This window comes from Clavelina lepadiformis, chromosome 1 (assembly GCF_947623445.1).
Source record: "Clavelina lepadiformis chromosome 1, kaClaLepa1.1, whole genome shotgun sequence".
NCBI lineage: Eukaryota > Metazoa > Chordata > Ascidiacea > Aplousobranchia > Clavelinidae > Clavelina > Clavelina lepadiformis.
Window position 1 is genome coordinate 20,403,809 of NC_135240.1, and position 19,213 is coordinate 20,423,021.

The following is a 19,213-nucleotide window of genomic DNA, read 5'->3' on the forward strand; positions in this document are numbered from 1 at the left end:
AAATCTTTATTCTTACTGATGTGTTTCAATGAATACTGTGCGAAAAACAATCAAAACATAGAGGGGATGTAGACGAAGAAAATCCCCAACCCTCCGTTGTTCTGTAATCAAAATTACGTCTCCAGGTAGCAAGACATCACGTTTTCTTCTTGGGGCAAATTTAGCATTCGGTAGGTGGCGCTATGATAGATGTTTGCCAAAGTGGATGCGATTGCTGGCGAGAGAAATTTGTCTCAATTTCAGCAATACTAAGTTTGTTTTCATCGGTCTAGTGTGAACTGATATGTGCATAGAAAAGCGGATTCGGGTTGGTTGCGCACTTGTATAGTACGTTTGGGTTGTTCATATTTAGGCCATGTTTGAAAAGTTCACGTTAAATAGACTAATCCCTTTCTGTATCAACCAAAAGAAAATTTGAAAATTTTTTTTAAATTCTAATTTTAGGACCCCGTTGAAAAACTTAGATTTATAGTTATAGTGCCGTGAGAAATTTAAAACATTTTTCGTTTAATATTCTTCTGAAGGTGACATTAGTAAACATTTATAAAAGTATTTTTATTTCGTACTCAGTTATGCAGGATTGTACTTCAAAAAGAATTGCACATTTTATACCAGGTTTTGGATTTTTTTCATCATAAATGTACGGTTTTGAAGCCCAATTTGTTACTTTCATAATACTGAAAAATTGTGTATACAGCACACAATGAACGCCAGAACACAGGATGATAAGAAAATAGTTACAAAGCTTTTGCCACAAACTCATCTCAACAACAAAATATTACTTATAGGCTATAGAGTGCAAGACGGATTGATATAAGTTTTAACTTTCGGGGCTAAACCGACCTGCAAATTAAATTCCGGGTCCGGGCTTGGACAATATTTTCAGACGCGGTTCGCACCATTTCTGAAATGACGAAAATCGAGCTTTTCCGGTTACATATATTTTTGACGTGAAAAGAAACGAATTTTGCAAGAAAGCTGTTATTTTTTGTTTAGTGATAGAGTTAAACTATAATTTAACGGTTTTACATAATTTAGTATTGAATTGTTTTATAAGTTAAATTCTGCAAACAAGTGTTCTTCAGTCTGAGTTCCATGCATCATCTTATTATATAAAAAAACATTGTATTTACTCAAGAGCTTACGTGACGTCACGTGATTAAAAGGATGTTTTTCAGCTTGTGACTGTGAACATGTTTACACATTGTCGGACTTTGGCAGTGGTACTGTAGTTAATATTTTACGTATCTATTTTGACGTTTATAATGTCATTGAAAAAACTATCAACATATAAGGCTTGTCATAAGCAATGAAAATGATCTAAATATAGCAGATGCAATTATAGCCAAGCTGCGCACACGACACTACTTAAACTCTGCTTTTATTGAAAAAGCATAAAAAACATTAGCAGTATAAAACGTAGGTAAAGGTATAGAAATACTTATTAATGATGATTCAAGAATTAGTTTCCGTTTCATCATATGCAAGCATCAACATTAAAGCAAGGCATAATATAATAAGTTATCTTGGCAAGTGTACTATATTGAAAACTTCATGCTGTGTACGGGAAAGAATTTATAAATCGCCAAAAATATGTTCCTTTGTTTGCAATACTGCCATGAAATTGAAGACCTCCAAGCATTATACAAAACAAAAATAAAGCAAGAATGAACTCACGCTAAACAAAATATTACAAAAACAGCATCCATAAAAAGAAAAATGGCAATAATAAATAATAAACATTACTATAGTTGCACTCTTGTTATTTGATTTTCGCTTTTATCTGGACTCGTCTGCGTATGCCAAAGAAGCGTTTTCTTTTTGCTCTTTTACCATCACTTCAGTCTCTTTTTCGTACGCTTCAGCTTCGAGTTCATTTCGTACGCTACGGAATCTCCTGAAATTGATTCAAAAACGAAATTCATTCAAATTTCGCGGCAAAAGCTTTGTTGCCTATACTAAGTGGTCACAGAAGGGCCCTCTTTGTTAAAAAGTGTGTGGGCTAACTTAAATTACCGGCTGAATATAGACAAGGGCACTTTGGTTCATTCACAAGATATGCTAACAACAAAAACCGGCTACTGCATAATTCAATTGGTTTTAAAAGTGCGACATAATAAGTTAAATATCGAACTTGTGGTCAGACAGTTCCTTGGAAAATAACAAGGAGCCTAATATTTCAATCTTTACCCGAAATAATCCCAACCGTGTACGAAATTACAATAGTTAGGAATTTTGTTCACCCGAATTATACGAACTTATACTCATGATTGAAATTCTTGCCACATTTTAGTTTGGCCAAGTTATTTCTAAAAATGTGCAGCAGAATTGTACAGAGAGCATGTGCTTTTGGCTCAATAAAAGCTAGGCTATGCCAAAAGAAACAGAACAAAAACAACAGGGTCAACGGACTCACCTCCAGCATATGCAGAAGACCGTGGTGAAACCAATGAACCCAAATACCGCCAACACCACAACCGTGATTATGATGTTTTCCTTCTCTAAACCGCCTTCGACAAGGTCAATGTGGGTTTCGTCACATCTTTCACCAACCCAACCCTTTTTGCACCTGCGAGATTTTTCAGTTGATAAGATTGCGAATGATCCTTAAATGACGTCGATATATTTGACCAAAAATTAGCTAACAATATTGAGCGGTACGGAACGTCTGGTTTTACGACTCTCCGTGCTTCATACTTACTTGCAGATGGGCAGCTGCTTTATCCATTGACATCTTCCTTTATTGAAACAGTAGTCACGGCGATATTTTTTAGGGCATCTATTTTTCCGCCTCTTTCTTTTTCGTAACTCGGCTAGTCTTGGCATATCTAAGCATTTTAGATATGAGTAGTATAAAATACGCTTACATCAGTGTAATGTACTGTATGCAAGTACGGTATTGCATCTGGGTATATATGAGCTCGCACAAGACAGATGCAAAAGTGTAGCTGTTATTATTACAGATGGCCACGACCATCGCTGTATAGTATATAACTATATACTATATAGAATGGCGGACATTAGGATAGCTTGCGAGATAACAAAACGCACAATGCACACAAATTGTCGTATTTGATCTCACGGAAATTACAAGTAAAGGCCTTGGGCTACAGAACAACTGTACCAGTATGCTATTGGTATGCATTACGATAATTCAAGCATCCAATGATAAAATGACCGTTGTCAATATCTGCTCATAAGTATGCTACATGCAGAATAAACTATTTTATGTAAGCAGGGATGTCAATATATTGTTTGTTTTACGGAAACAAGCACATCGCTTGCTGTTTGAATAGAGTTGTTGCAATGACACGCATCATCATTATGCTTTTTTTGGTGTGAAAGATACAAAGACGCAAAAACGTTATTATACTACACAGGCTCGGCTTGCTGAGAATACAAAGTGAGAGCAAAAATTTAACTAAGCCGGTAAACTGTGATGTCATGTTACAATACAATGTGTCTATTTTTACAAGAAAACTTTGGAATGTCGCTTGCGTGATAAGGAAGGCTTTCTAAGCGTATTTCAGGAAACGTAAACCTTAAATGGTTAATGTCTTTTGTGCTACGAAGGACCCGTTTCTACGTCGACCAGCCGAAAACACTTTATTGTATGCTAAGCTAGTGACGTCAGATAAAAGCATACAGTGTCTCAGCAAACAAAACAACGTGTCTGCCTTTCCACAATTGTAACATATCAGGTGCGTGTTGCGTATACGTACGGTTACAATTAAGGTCTTATTTTAGGCTTTGGCTGCTAACACACCTATAACAAATCTTGAGATAATTGCACGAAACGTCCTCGTGCATTTATTATGTTTAACGATACTATACGACCATCGCATTAACCAACCTGTATCAATATCCTCTGACAAAACGGGTAAATCATCGGCCAAAGATACAGCAGTGTTATTGCAATCTTGAATTGGTATTGTTGAGATCGAAGCTGTATTAGATGTAGATGTTGGTGTTGAAGATGCGCAAACGAGTGGAAGAAAAACAAACACTGTAAAAACATGAGTTATTCACAGTGAGGTAAAACTTGCTCACAGCCGTCTATTAAATTATAATATTTCATGAAATACATGTTTAACGCTCTACACGCGTCAGATAAACCCTATCGATTATCTAGAACCTTTGGCAATTTGAACAAATTATATACAATTATGGTTGTAGCTGCACCCCATATCGTTTGTCGTCGCTTGGATAATTAAAGAATCGAGATTATCAAAGAACAACTTCCCCAAACCTAAACTTTGTAAAAAAGTAATGACGTAAGCGGAATTAACTCTAGAAAGGGACGGAAAAGAGACGATTTTTTCAAGTCCACCCGATCACATTCCGGAAAATAGATAGGAGAGGCTTTATCCGGTGTTGTTGTATGTAACTAGGCAACATTTTAAACGTTATTAGTGACCTGACTTATGCAATGTAGGTATAACACAACTGAGTAGACACTGTGGCTTGTCTCTTTACACATACATCAACCCAATGGCAAAGTTTTGTTATCGAGCAGGAATTACGTAATTAGTAATGTGAGCTGAAACTCAGTATAGGCTACGCGATAGTCTAAGAACGGAAAATTTCCGTCTACAAGTCTGTCAATTTTGGACATCGGAAAAAAGTATGACGTGAAGTTTAAATCAATGGGCAAATGTGTAATTATTTGTTATAACTCCACTAGCACTTGTAACCACTACATACGATCTCATATAATTATTCAAGCGTGTTCTAAAACGCTTAACGTCATGTTTACGTGTGAACGGCAGGTTTTGGCAAATTATCGCATACATCAAAAGCATAAAATCAGGCGTACAAGCGTGGGAAATGTCGCAATTAACACTTTAAATTTAACTATACGGTAAATATCACCAAAAATTATTACCTGCGATAACAGTAATAACCGAAAGGTTGAACGATATCGAGCTTGACGTTGATCTGGCGTTGAAGCAAATGGTTGCAGGTATTATTTCCTGTACGCCGTATGTGGATTTTCCGATCGATGCGATACAAAAATTGTCTTTCTCACAAGTTCTTCTTGCATGTTTCCGAAAACATGATCGGTTCCATGTGTCCTGACGTTTGAAAAACTCCCTTTTTTCTGTCAACATCTTGAGATGTGTTTACAGTTGCCAAAACAGGATCGTTGTTTTAACAATTGTATTGGTGATTCGATGCTATTTAGTTTAGCAGCAGTCTTGATGGAATCTGCTTATTAGGATACTGCTTTGCTTGTTTCACGCAGATACCAATACCGAAATACGACATAAAAACTTTCCAAACTATCCTAAACGTAAAAATAAATATTCAGAGTTTATTCAGACATTTTTATTGATATTACATTGCTACTAGCACCTATAGTGTATAGCTGTCTCGGCTACACCTTGCCCAAGCCTTTGCAACAAAACTGCAAAACACGTAACACAAGCAGCTATTGTGCTGATCTTGTTGACTCAATGGTAATCCAAAACGGCATTTATTTTCTAAACTCTGCTAAGCATAATTCAAACTGAGGCTACTTTATGTGTAGTGCCTAACGTGCAGCGAAAAAGATTTCTGTCGAATTTACTCTAACCCTCAAATCAGTCAGTGTTCAACATGCCTGGTAGCGGGGAATGGCCTTTGAATCTTTCCCAAAACTAGAGTTGGTGGGGAATTTCAGGACAAAAATGTATTGTATCTTATTTACGCGATAAAAACATAAACGACGAAGCCAAAGATCGAAGCGCGTTGTAGGCGTCATTATCGTACAAGTGTAGGTCGTCACACCCTGTTACCCGCCCTTATTGCGGTTACCCATTGAAATTTAACAGAATATAATATCACGTAACGTTTTCGTTTCTGCTGTGTGTGTTCACGGAAAGACCATCAAATGAAGCTGTAACGTGAAACCAATTGGCTCCATTGTAATCGCTACTAACAACAGAAATTATGACAAGCAGTCATGTGACAAAATCTCACTTCAAAGATTTTCGAGTGTTTTAAACATGACGAAATAGAAGAGAATAGAAATTCTAAAGATGCGACGGCGCCTTCAAACCAAACCGTTCTGTCTAGCACATGATTTAGATAAAACGTCACCTGATCGTGGGCTTTTTATTTTCATTAAATTTCCCTCCAAATGCCGAATGCAACCCACCAAAAACTTTATATTATAGCGATGTCTAAAATGCCTCATTTAAAGGTTTGGCACAAGTACTGTAATCGCTGACTGCAAGCAGAGTTAAACAAAGGAAAACGTAGAACCTCGGAGTTCATTTCATGCGCATGCCAACTCGCAAAGCCAAAACGTCTGCCCGGTAACAAAACTCAAACCCGGTAACTTGTACCGACCCAAATCATCACTCCACTTTTATGTACGGCGAATGACGTCAAAGACTCTCACGTCCAATCGAAGTTTACCTTTTTTCTAATGTCAGACAATTGATTACTTAACGAAAAAATGTTTTTACTTATGGTTTCACAACATAATGGTAAAAAACTCCGGCATGGCGACAGAGGAAAGGAGTGACTGGTTCACGCATTCATACAAAATCTTTTGACTAAAGCCTATTAAGTTGTTGTGTATTGTTGGGTGCATTTTTGCTCTCTCTACACTTTCCCTTAACCGAAAAAATATTGTTGGCAGGTCAATTTTTTGGCAGCCAACAACACTACCACTTGACTAGTTCAAAAAAGATTGAAATAGAGTGGGTTGATGTCAATGACAAGGAGTGATAAGTGATATCAAGGGTGTAGTTTTCATTTATTTTGGGGACAATGATTCAAACGCCCACGTCCAAGTTTCGCACTTAAATCTGATGCTGAAAAAGTTTTGCTGAAAGACGGCGAAAAAAAAAACTGCAAATATTTTGGGAATTTTACCTGGTGAGGTAGCCTAATTGAATCCGCAAGACTTTAGTCGAAATTTGTTTTTTTCCGAGATTCCTACAGGTTTTCATCGGACTCATAGCCATTACACCATATCACTTACATTGCAAATTGTCTACTTCAAGTCGTTTAAATATTATATAAATCAGCTACAGTATTGAACTTGAGCGGGCTTGATAAGCTAGGTTTCCTCGGATCATATTTTGCTGTAAACAAATTTGCAAAGTTATTATATTTATTGAATAGCTTTAGAACACCTTGTAACTTCCTGGAAAGCTGCCCAAGATTCCAAGAAAGGTTAGGATATGGGCATTGGGCAAACACCGATCCCGCGATTCTAGAATATAACATTAGTTCAATTTTCGAAAAACAACACCTTATATCAAATAAAGCGTTTACGGGTCGATAAATTTTACGGAAATTGTGTTGCGATACTTGACCTTAGTAAAATGCTTTAGCACGCTACTTCTGCTGCTATGTCGTTAAATTTTTAGCGTCATTGAACGGAACCTTGTGGATGCTGAGCATTAGGCAATATTCTGAAGCCAATACAAAACGCCCGGAACGAAATTAATGGGCAAATGATGAGGATCTACTTAAAATTGAAATAACTCACACTGAGCTTTTTTGTATCATCTGTATATAATTCAGACCATTGGGTAACATTATGTCACGTATTGCTGTATTGTTACACAGGGCCATACGCAATTACAACACAGTTGTTAGAAATTCAACCCTATTTAGCTGTAATCCTAAATCAAGAACGTGATGAAATATTTTGGAAATCCAATCTGGAATCAGGCTTACCAACATGTAGGTTCTTTCCGTGTAAAACAATTGACTATAGGTTATTTTTAACACTATGTCGCATCAAATTATGTCGTTTTGTGGCTTATCGTGGCGGTTTCAACAAAGGGCCCAAAACCCAGTCATAGTACGATACTGTAGGCTACTTTGGTTTTTACGTACAAAAAAATCAAGCAAAGAAACAATGATCAAAAAAGTAATTCAATAAAGTTATTGCTTTTATTGACATAGATTTTTGTACAAAGGCATAGTTTAATGCTGATTTATAATGCAGAAACGTATTTATATTTGTGTTTATTGAAATAGGTCTCATAGACAAAATTTTGAGTTAGTCCATGTGTCCACCACCAGTCCACCTCTTTGACTGCAACGTTTGAAATTTGACGGATTTTTTGTAAGATGGACGTGGGACAAGTTCTATCTACGCCATCCTGTGGAAACATCTGGAAAAATTTCAGGTCTAGGACTTCCTTATCAACAAAAAGTCTAACTATGTAGATAGTCAAATTAAAATACAAAGCGTTAAAGTTTAAGGTAATTAATAATCAGCATCATATACGCCTTTTCAGACAACACCTTTACAAATATTATGTCTAAAACAACAATACTAAGAGTAAGGATTAATAAATGGCTTTATCTGTCTGTTAGTATTACAGCTGTTGTATTTAGTGTGTGGGAACAACGTGAGTCTCAGGGTGATGTTCTATTGAGGGCCAGTTTTTTCTTTCCTGTGATTCACGCTTTATAACCCATCACTTGGAGTTTTACCCCGTTTGTAAAAACATTGAAATACCGGACTTTGTTTAACTTCAAAGACTTGTTTTTGCTGAAAAAGCCCAAAAATTGTCTTCGCTATATCTTTTATAAGAGAAATGGGATATGAATAATCATCATAGCTGCTTACGCCGCTTGGTATAGTTCATGTCTTTTCATTCATAAGCACCTGTGTGTAAAATGCTGAATCATTATTCCATCGGAGACAGAGTTGAACTCGGAAGTGAGTTTGAGATTACGATAAACAGCATCTTTGCCGGTTCGATGTTATAGTAATCTCTGTCTATTGGTGGTTACTGACATAACACAAGCACATATAGTTTCATTTTTCACAGCATTTAACCTAACATATAAACCTGGTAACAAAAAGGCATTGTAGTGTGTTGTTTGTTGAAACGATGAATATATTAACACCACTGCACTTATTTGATTAAAAGTGGTAAAGAGCGTGAATGTATTTTTTCTATCTTTGTTATTTGTGTATGAGTAAATTTGTAGACATCTATCGAAAAAAGGAATGCTATACTGAATACTGTTAATTTATCCCATGATACTTCTTTTGTTACGTCTTTCGTTTTGTCCCACTGTTGTAAAATGTGGCCTGTCGGTATACACAATGAATGCACACAATTAATGGATAGTGTGCGCATATAACCGCAAGGGATAACTGCTGACAAGTTGGTACTGTCCAGAGATTCCTGTTTGAAATCGACCTATAACCTAGTTTGGTGCTATTTTGATATGTCAAAGTATACCTTCGTGAGCGCTGTAGCCTGGTAAACAAAAACATTTGATCGTAAATACAGATTTTTTGCTGCGGAAACGGGATGACTAAGCTACAGCTTGTATGTAGCTTAGATGAGTTTGCTATTTAAAATGGATAGACATTTTTTATCAGTTTTCACAAATTTAATTTTGTCCAGATGTTCTACATTTTTGCTTACTTTATTAATGCTTATTCAATATCTAATGATGGTTAAGAATAGGAAACGAAGCAAGGGTTGGGCTTGAAATGATCATAAGTTGAATCCTTTGACGCATTACAGATTTACGGAAACTTATAATCGTCATTAGAGGTAACAGACCGTTAAATTGTCGGATTAATTTTCCGTAAAAACGGATACAGCCTTTCTGATTATCACACATTTCCCGGTGAGTCGCTTTCTATCGAAGGATGTGAAATAATGGGGCGCTAATAGAGTAATACCTTATGATCATCAGCCTTAAATGACAGTATATCAGCTCAAACTAATAACGTAGTCGCGTCGCTTCTATTGAGCCAATCTCTGGCTTAATTGAAGCATTTAAATTGCAGGTTCAAAATGGAATTATCATTAAGAAAATTCACAGTTCGCCGAAAGAATACGAAGTTATGAGTTAATGTATGCCGACAAGGAAAGGCCCAGAATTGGAAGATGCTGATTACACATTTATTGCCGCAAATTGATGTAAACGGATGCCCGTAATATCAGAGCTGGAATTCATCCTAATAGTATGAAAGTTAGACAAGTAAATAACCGCCTTGTTTCTATAATTTCATAGTACAGGAAAAAGTTTTGTTCTTGTATAAACCACGCAGCTTGTTCGAAACATGGCAATAGATCTTAGTTTCAGTATACACCTTATAATCCCAAATACATAAATAAGTATACTCTATAATGGCGGCTAGATCTCAAACTTTGAAAAAGGTCCTAAATTACAGGAAATATACCTTGAAAATTTTATTCTTACCGTCGCTATACCTTTTTTCTACAGTGGACTTATTCCGGTTTAAATTGTAAGCAGTGTGTTAGCGTATTCCTTTTTATTGACATATAGAAAAGCATGCCATAAAAAGCAAGGAAGAAGTAGTAAACAAACAAACTGTATAAACATGCAAGACAGAAAAATATTTCGTATTACATCATATCACTAGGACCTGCCTTCAGATCATCTGGAAATTTATTTTGTCCTAAAATCACTATTGACGGTATCCTCACTACATCCGTACTCTCAAGCAAAAACGCTTCTTACTCGAATTCGGATGGACGTGATTCAGGTTACCACTTCCCTGATTACTTATTCACAGTTGAAGTTGGTTACTTGGTTCCTCGGCTGCTTATTCAGTAATTTATTCAAAATGTGTGAAGTTATCAGTTTCCTAGTTACTTATTCACAGTTTAAGTGAATTACGATTACCTGTTAGATCAGTTGTTATTTTTTGTAAAAGTCTTGATACAAATTAAAAAAATTCATATTAATTGAAATAAATTTATATAAAAGTAACTAATGTTTAATTTAATTTAGAAAAAATCATGCAAACTTAAATTAACTGACGAAAGAGCAAATAACTTTAGCCAAAGTTGAATTGAAATGATAACAAATAAATTTCAATAAGTTACATTCAAACTACAATAAATGATAAAAAATTCTTCTAAATTTATGTAAAATAAAGCTCATTCAGAAAAAAAGTTGCATAATTAGAAGTTACACAATATCACCGACAATCGCCCAGAGATTTAGTTTTTTTTTGGAATAATCTGAGCTTTGATGCTTTATTATGCAAGAGCATGTCGCCCCACAGATTTGATTTTGGAGAGTTGGTATAATAGTCTTTGTCTTTGCTATCTAGAAAGAAACGTTCCGATACATTACAGGCATGTTAGCGATCAACAAGTTAATTCGTCCATCTCCAGCAGAAGCATACGATTTGTGGGACTGGATGAGCTTTGCTATTTTTTCCTGGTGTTTTGATATAGGTTTGTATGGCTTCCTGTTTGTCAGAGAGTTTGTCGTGTCCTGGGCCATGGCCTTTGGCTTTCGTTTATTTATTACAAGGTAGCGACATGTTGCGGCAGAAATGTTTTGGGTTTTTGTTCGCTGTGAGTTGTACGATCACAACCATTTCAAAGAAAAAGCACTTTTCAGACATGCGATGTGAGGATTTTTAAGTATTTTAATGCGCAAAATTTACAAAGAATGTATGCTTAACCTATTGTTTACACACAACGGTCATGAACTTGCTTTCAAATACAATAGGATCTTGTTATTCTGGAGCTCATTAATCCGATACTTCCACAATCCGACAAATTATATCAAGAAACGATTTTCCTCCTACCTATTGCAATGCGTTCTATATCACTTGATTCCGGAAAACACGTTGTTCTACTCCGATAGAGGAATTTTCGATTTTAATTGTCCAAAATCACTAAATGAATCATCCAGTTAATCTGAAATGTTAATCATGAATCAGTGGATCGCGTCGAAAAAGGGGCCTTTGCGTCCATAAAATAAACAAATAGGCAACAAATAAATGTGAGTGTACGACGCGTACTGTTCATGTTCAGCTTGATGCTTGTGTCTCGAGTTATATGAGCAAGTTTATTCATACCTAACCTAACTACGTTTCGTTTGTGTGATGTGATGGTTTCATCACACCGGAAACCTTGCTTATCCGACACTTTGCTCTGGCGAAAAATTGGTTCTGATTAATTCTGGATTTCGTAGTATCACGTGGAATAGCAATGACTGCGACATCTTCAGTTATGAAATTAATTACATATGTTATTAATTGCTATTATCGTATAAAGCCATTGCTACATTGTGGCAATGTATTTGAAAAAATAATTTTACTTAATTCATTGTTGTTTTATGTCTAAGTTTACTGGAAGACATCTTGTTTTGTAAAAACGTTGCAACTTTTTGGTAATTGCTAAAGACAGGATTTCGAAATAGTACCTAAAATGTTATTTTGTCCTTTCTATAGGTGTGCTACTATAGTGCGACCAACACAGAATCGTTTTATAGAAAGTTAGTTCAGTTCCGATAATGCTCAGGGATGTTTAATTTCCATTGAAACATTGGATGACGCAAAAAATGTATTGTAAGCTGCTAAAAATCACAATCGCCAAAACTCCCACACGCATGAAACCGGATTCTGTAATCACGACAGGAAAGCATTTCTGGCATAGGTTAGACGTGACCAAGTGTGCTTCGCTAACTTCTGACGAAAAGACATGTCATTATTTTGTGAATTTAAAAGAACTTATATTTTCGGAAAGGGAGGTTTCTGAAAATTCTAACGTCAGGTTGTGTGAATTTATACTGATTTTAATGTCATGTTCTTAAAAAAGTTGTTTGTCATCACTTTGTTTTAGGGACTTTCCATGACGTCATCAACGACATACTTTAAAATCAAGGGAAATGCCGATAAAAATGTTTGCGTTTCGAAGCATTTTCCTTGTATATTTGATATAATTAAACGTCTCTGAATATAGATGTATCCTCTATGACGCAAATAATGGTGTTTTGCTCAACTATTCGTGCCTTCTTTCGTTAGAAATCATTTTTGCAGGCCACGCCTATAGCGACTGCTCTGCTTAATTAACCCATAAATAACAAAAACCTTATACACTCGGTTGTTTGCCTTTGCAACACCTTTTTGATTGCAACAGTTCGTCTGGACGGGACAAATTCTTTATAAAACAGCAGTGAATGAGAGATGTTCTTTTCCAAATATTTTTCGCATATTTTTCGCTCGTTTTGGTAATCTTGAGGCGCTTGACATTCTATATATAATCACAAATTTGAATTAAAAAATCCTTAAAGGGCATCGCGTGCCTAGATATACGTCAGGTATTACATATCGCACACCTAGCCGTGGCAAACATTTGACTCATTAATTGATGTGGGGATAATTTTGTAAATAGACAGGAAAAGCGTATTAATCGTTTTGTTGCGACTATCTGTTTTTGTAGAAGAAACTGTGACCCCAGAGTTAGTGGTAAACGTTCTATACCATCACAAACATGAATGCAGACACTATCTTCATTGTGCAATCAGACCAATACCTTGACGTCAGGGCTTCAACGCAGATCGATATGATTAATGAAGCTCCTTGCGTTATATATGCACTTCTAGTATTTAATGAAATTTTCAACTTTGATTTAGTTAACACGAGTCGACAACATATTTTGAAACTTTTACTTAATCGTTAAAACCTTAGTAGTATCGGAGGCGGTTAATAATACGGGAGTAAAGTAGAAGCAGGTTAAACCGGGCTTTGTGGTTACACTCAAAGGCTATATATTATTATATTTGATCATTATTAGTTTTAATCACTTTTCAATTTGACTTTGTTTATATGGAAGTGTAACATTGACGTAATAGCTGACTTGGTAAACACCACCCACTGCGTAACCGTTGACGTAATGTTTCGATCGGATCCGGAAAACTGAGACAAAATTTTAAAGGAAAATTTATGATTTATTTGCAAAATAGCAACGCGTGTTTTTTCTAATAATGAAGTTGTTGAATTGAATTAAAAAAACTGAATAGGAGCTTCCAAGTTTTTTATTATTTAAATCCTTTTCGTTAAGCCATAATTAATTGCAATTTTCTATAGCTGGTTATAAAAGATATTAAGACAAAGACAGAGTTGCCAAAAATAAATAACAACTTCTACCACAACCAAAACGTCTCTTTTGGCCTATTTTGGCCTATTACAGTGCAGGGTGTTGCAACCGGTAGTTTATCTTTGAATAAACTTGAACGTTAAACCTTGATTGAGTAAACCACGCCAGACCACCAAGCCTTTTGTAGACAGACAGAGACAAACCACTGGCTGAGTGAAAACACGAAAAAGTACAATCGAATGCGTCACGATTACGTAAAACTATGTGTACTTGAAATTTGAATATGAGTTTGAAAATCGTTTGAACTTCCGTAAGATTGCTTGATACGATTATGTAACATCTGATATACGTCTCGACTAATTAGTACAGTATGATATTGGGTCAAGACGACGATGAAACAACTGTGTAAACTGCAATAAGAAATTTCCCACTACATGGGTGATGTTCGCTCTACCATGTAAAGAGCTTTAGATTATGTTAGTGAAAGAAAATTAGGATATTACTCACAGTTGAAAGTAAATAAGGATTACGCAATCTTCCACCTATTCGTCCATACATTACAATTCCTAAATGTTCTGAATCACGTTACGCTTCAAAATCACGGCCACTGACACACGCTCTAATGTTGTTAAAAGTGCTCGAAGTACAGACAGCCACAAAAGGAAATTACAGTACAAACGAAAGTTTGCCCAATTGTTTTCAGCCTGTATCACTATGCGTTTGATGGGTGACCTTCAATTAGTTACACACGATTACATGTTTTGCCGTAAAGAGTAAAGTCTATGAGATGTAAGATTACACCAAGGGAGGTCCCTTGGCCAGCAAAAAACCCCGAATTTAAACGCCCAAAACCGTAAATAATAATCCATTAATTTGTTCCAGGAAGAATTACACTCCGTAATACTCATCGTACCTTCTGCACATTACGTTTACAAAAAGACTTGGATTAAGCACGCTATACAATGCATGGTTGAGACAAACATTTTTAACGTACGACATTCTTCATATCTGACATGTCATCTACAAGGCATTAAGCCGATCTGTTACACAATAACGCGTCACTATATGTACATAAAAAGCATGATGAGCCTATGATGTTGTTTAGAGCCTACATGTCATGTGTACACGCAACAATTTTGAGTATTTTTCACTTAACATAATGTAAGCCAGACCAATATTCCACTATTCGAAGTGACCTGTTTTTAGTACAAGATTATCGCTCGTGTTGTAGAACTGTCGATAAATTTCGTACCTTGTCACTGGTCCCGCTACGACTTGAACGAAGTTCGAGTTTACCACAACCAGGTACGGTTCAGAGTAAGGCTCCTTGTCGCAACTATAATCCCTGTTCAAGAAAATAGTACTTTGTATATTTTGTCATGTTACCTTTTAAACAATATTACTGGTGGCGTGATGTACAGTTTTCTGTTTTCGCCTTCAAGTCATTCAATACTGAAAACACAGGTGAGCTGTCGTATTGGCTACAGCGCTTAGCACACGTCCCGCGCGGAAGTAGAAAGATAAAATCTGCGCCAAAAATAGCCCAAAATCTTTGAAAGACGTACACAAATTAAATTTTTCTTTAAAACTTTCAAGTAAGACCGTAAAATCTTATCCTGATGCCTGTAGATGCAAATATGCGATAGAGAGGACACTGTTTATCACTGAGCATAGTTTTGGGTATAGCGTCACAGCAAAGCTGCTCAATTGAATTTTCTCATTTTGTGACTAGCTTGATCGTAAAAAGAAAACTATGAAGTGGACGAGTCCACGACCCGCCAGTGTTCATTTGAACTTTCTATTTCGCAACCGGCGAAAAGTGACTCACATACCAGCTTGTCAAGAGGCTCATTGTAGTAGAAATATCTCGAAATGATTTTGGAGTGAAAAAAGGTAATAAAGTGCTTTTGTTGTGTACTAGACAAGAGAAAGCCACTAACGAGGACTTATTAAACATATAAACAAGCATATTCTGTGGTCACCCGAAAGTTCATTTTGTTGTAGCGCGAAAAAAGAAGTTAATATTTAGAACACGGCTTAAATATGACGCCGTTCGCCGTTACAGTTCCATAATTGCTTTTACGCCTTAACGCGGGAACTTACGGGTGATAGCACGCTATCATCAGCTCCAACAGATTTAACCGAGATAAAGCCGTGATATAAGCAGCTGTAAGGAACCGCTAAGTTAATATTTTTCTTGTTACTTGTCGACGTTGTCAGTGCCATCTACTTGTCACGTCATGGTAAATATATAGACACTTAACGTTTTGCTTTGGTATAAACGTTTTGAAAGGCGAAAAATAAAATATTTTGTAAAGTTATAGAATTGTTCTCTATAGAGTACGAAGTTCATTAGTATTTTAAAAATTGACAGGGAGGAAACGACGGAATTAGTTTAAATCTTTGCGGATGTCTAAGTGGAGGAACTTGCTTGGACCCGGTGGAAAACATTTGCTCGTAAGTTAAGATTTGCTTGCTTTCTAGTCTTGCATAACGATATTACATTTTGTTAGTATATTTATGTACTAAATTTTTACGAATTATTTTTATGTAGACAACCCAGCTATTGTTACACTAGTATATAAGTGATAGTATATGAAATATAATTATTGTTAGACACAAAACCTGTTCATGTAACTCTGAAAGTTTATAACAATTTTTGTACAAATTCTTTGAATACATTAAATCACGGAAAATTCATTGCAATTAAAAAAGAGTTTTCAAAAAACTATATTACATTAAAGTTTGTTTAGTGTAATTGGAACAAATAATCAAATAAAATTACAGTCTTATAGTCCTATAATTTAAATATCATCCAGTATATTTAAGTTTTTTGCCGATTTTAATATAACAAAGTTTAGTTAGCGGTTGCCCTAAAACCAGAAAAATCGTTCTGTGCCTTGTATTCAATAAGCCTAAAATTAATAAAAAATTAATTTTCGACATGTCATTAGCAAGTTATCGTGCAGTATTATTTCGTTACCTTTAAAGATAAACTGGATTAAAAGCTTATATCTATAGCACTGTCGTCATCGATTGAGTATAAAGATTGAGATATGTCTTTACGGAGTTTACGACAAATAAGATTTTTCTGGAAGATAACTAATTTATTCATCAAAGTTCGCCAACTTCTACAACATATGAGTAACGTTATAACATTAAACATGACTGTTTACGATTAATATACTGGTGCAGTATGTCATAAAACACCCTTTGGGTTATACTGCTTGCTATTTTTAGGCCCTGAAACTCATTTATCTTGCTCAAGCGTAAAACGTTGTTAATTTCCTGTAAACATCGTTTTCAATTCCCAGAATTCAGAGCAAGTGAACCTGACTGACATTTTTAACAATTTGTTTACGGACTGCGTTTTCGATACACAGCGTGAGAGATTTTACTGAAAAAAAAAGAAAAACATTTCTTTTAAAAAGATGTATTCAGCAATGTTTTGTGCGTTAGAAAGTATTGTGTAATTTGAATAAATGAATAAATAAATAAATATTACTTGGTCCGCAAAAGACCCGATATAAGCATTGCACCAAGTTAAAATGTTTTCTGAATCTCCGTTTTGTAATGACTTATCCTCAAGAAATCTTTGAAACAAAACGGGATGACTAAACTCAAGGATATATCTAACCGATATAATGAAAACATTTGTGGGAGGAGCTGTAAAAATATTAATATTAAGTAAATATTAACAACGTTCTGAGGTTTATTACGTTTTTTTATCAATCTCAAAAATAAGAAAATTTCAGGCAATCGAAAAAATTTTTCTTGAACGTTTCATATATTTTTGTGTTTTCTTTTTCATTTCTATCTTGCACATTTTTATTTGTTTTATTTTCAATCTCTTTGCTGTATCTTAAATTCACCACAATCGCGACCCAGCACACGTATATGGGTAAAATTTTCTGTGACACTTTGTATTAAAAACATTTTGCAACAGGACAACAAGATTTGTTGCAGCAGCCGATTCGAAGTCCGTAGCCTATGCGTGATATTTTTACAGCTTAGAACCTTCTTTAAGATGCATTTTTCTATCAGTATGTTTGTATGAAACTGAGAAAATGATTTTTCAAACTTCAATTATTTGTAGCAATTTACGTTATGTTCTCCTTACCATACATTCTATGTAGTTGAACTTATCGTAAGTATACTCAAACAATGAGTTCTATAAGCGAAAATAATTCCAATATTTACGGATAGCTTTTAGAATGTGGTGGTTCAGTATTGACAGTATAGTACGAAAAAAAATTAAAGAAATTGTCATAAATTTTTGAGAGTTTAAATTATTTCGGGAGTGAGTTGAAACGTATAAATGGACCCGTTGGGGTGACACTGCCAAAAAAAGAACACAAAGTTTCTTGAATTTAGAAAGCTTGTATAAAGGTTACCTAATTATTATCTAAGCGCATTTTATTTTTATTCAGATGTCCGTCCGGGTTTACCGGTGATAGATGCCAAGACATAGAAGTACAATTTACTGTTAAAGAGAAAGCCAGTGTTAACATGATTTCTCTCTACTGCTTTATTTCCTTCGTATTTTTTCTTATTTCATTGCTAATCGGATTTTTTATTTGGAGGTAAGTTAGCTTAAGTTACTATATAACTTATCAATTAGAATTATTAAAAAAGGCATATTACTAATAATAAAAGTACTTTGCATAACTGGTAAGATTGCGTTGAAATTGCTATTTAAAAATTATTATTATTTGAAGGAGATGTCGGTCGGTGCAAAGAAAAAGAAATAACAACCACATTATTGAAGAAAAGTCAGAATCGGTGGATTTTGAACGTCGAAACTCAAAACATGATTTTGTACTCCTCAGCATCCAACACGATGTTGAAGACCATCCACTGGATTTGATTCGTTCCTCCTGCGTCTCTCCAACACCTGTTTCATCTTTGAAAACTGGAGATATGCGATTCCATTTAACGGAGGAGCAATTCAAAGGGTTAATTTCTAAAAGCCAATGTATCCACAAAGAAAATGGAATTTCTGACTTACAGAGTTTGGGAATTCCGAAACGGGAGCGGCGACAGGGTTTAAGCCGTTAAAGTCGCTTGAAAAAACTGGTGCCATTTTGCTTCAAATACCGAGAATTGGTTTATTTTGGATATGACCTTATCAGTATACAACGTTTTGGAAACAGACTTTTCTCCACACGAAAAAACGGTACCCTCAAACCCTTGTTCTCAACAATTAAGCCAACAGCGGAGATTAAACGAGTGTTAAAACTCTTGTACCAATTTTACGGATGTTAACTGTCACCGTTTTCAACGGTAAATATAAGACTCCTCGATGGCATGATAACGCTGTATGCGTAAAGGGAAAGTTATCTTTAAACTTTGAAAACTGCTTTCCAGCG

General features: G+C 35.4%; 2 protein-coding genes across 2 annotated transcripts; one reads left to right on the forward strand and one right to left on the reverse strand.

Annotated features, from left to right (window-relative positions):
- Positions 1-1,365: 1,365 nt before the first annotated feature.
- On the reverse strand, positions 1,366-5,306 carry LOC143471805 (uncharacterized). The gene is made up of 5 exons (XM_076969918.1): positions 4,886-5,306; positions 3,854-4,006; positions 2,702-2,828; positions 2,417-2,569; positions 1,366-1,897 (listed from the first exon to the last, which is right to left on the reverse strand). The coding sequence occupies exons 1-5, from the start codon at positions 5,109-5,111 to the stop codon at positions 1,780-1,782; spliced, it is 777 nt and encodes a 258-aa protein (XP_076826033.1). The 5' UTR covers positions 5,112-5,306; the 3' UTR covers positions 1,366-1,779.
- A 10,549-nt stretch (positions 5,307-15,855) lies between these two features.
- On the forward strand, positions 15,856-18,938 carry LOC143457769 (uncharacterized). Its single transcript, XM_076955265.1, has 4 exons — positions 15,856-16,087; positions 16,219-16,301; positions 18,275-18,427; positions 18,563-18,938. The coding sequence occupies exons 1-4, from the start codon at positions 16,085-16,087 to the stop codon at positions 18,900-18,902; spliced, it is 579 nt and encodes a 192-aa protein (XP_076811380.1). The 5' UTR covers positions 15,856-16,084; the 3' UTR covers positions 18,903-18,938.
- The last annotated feature ends 275 nt before the right edge of the window (positions 18,939-19,213 follow it).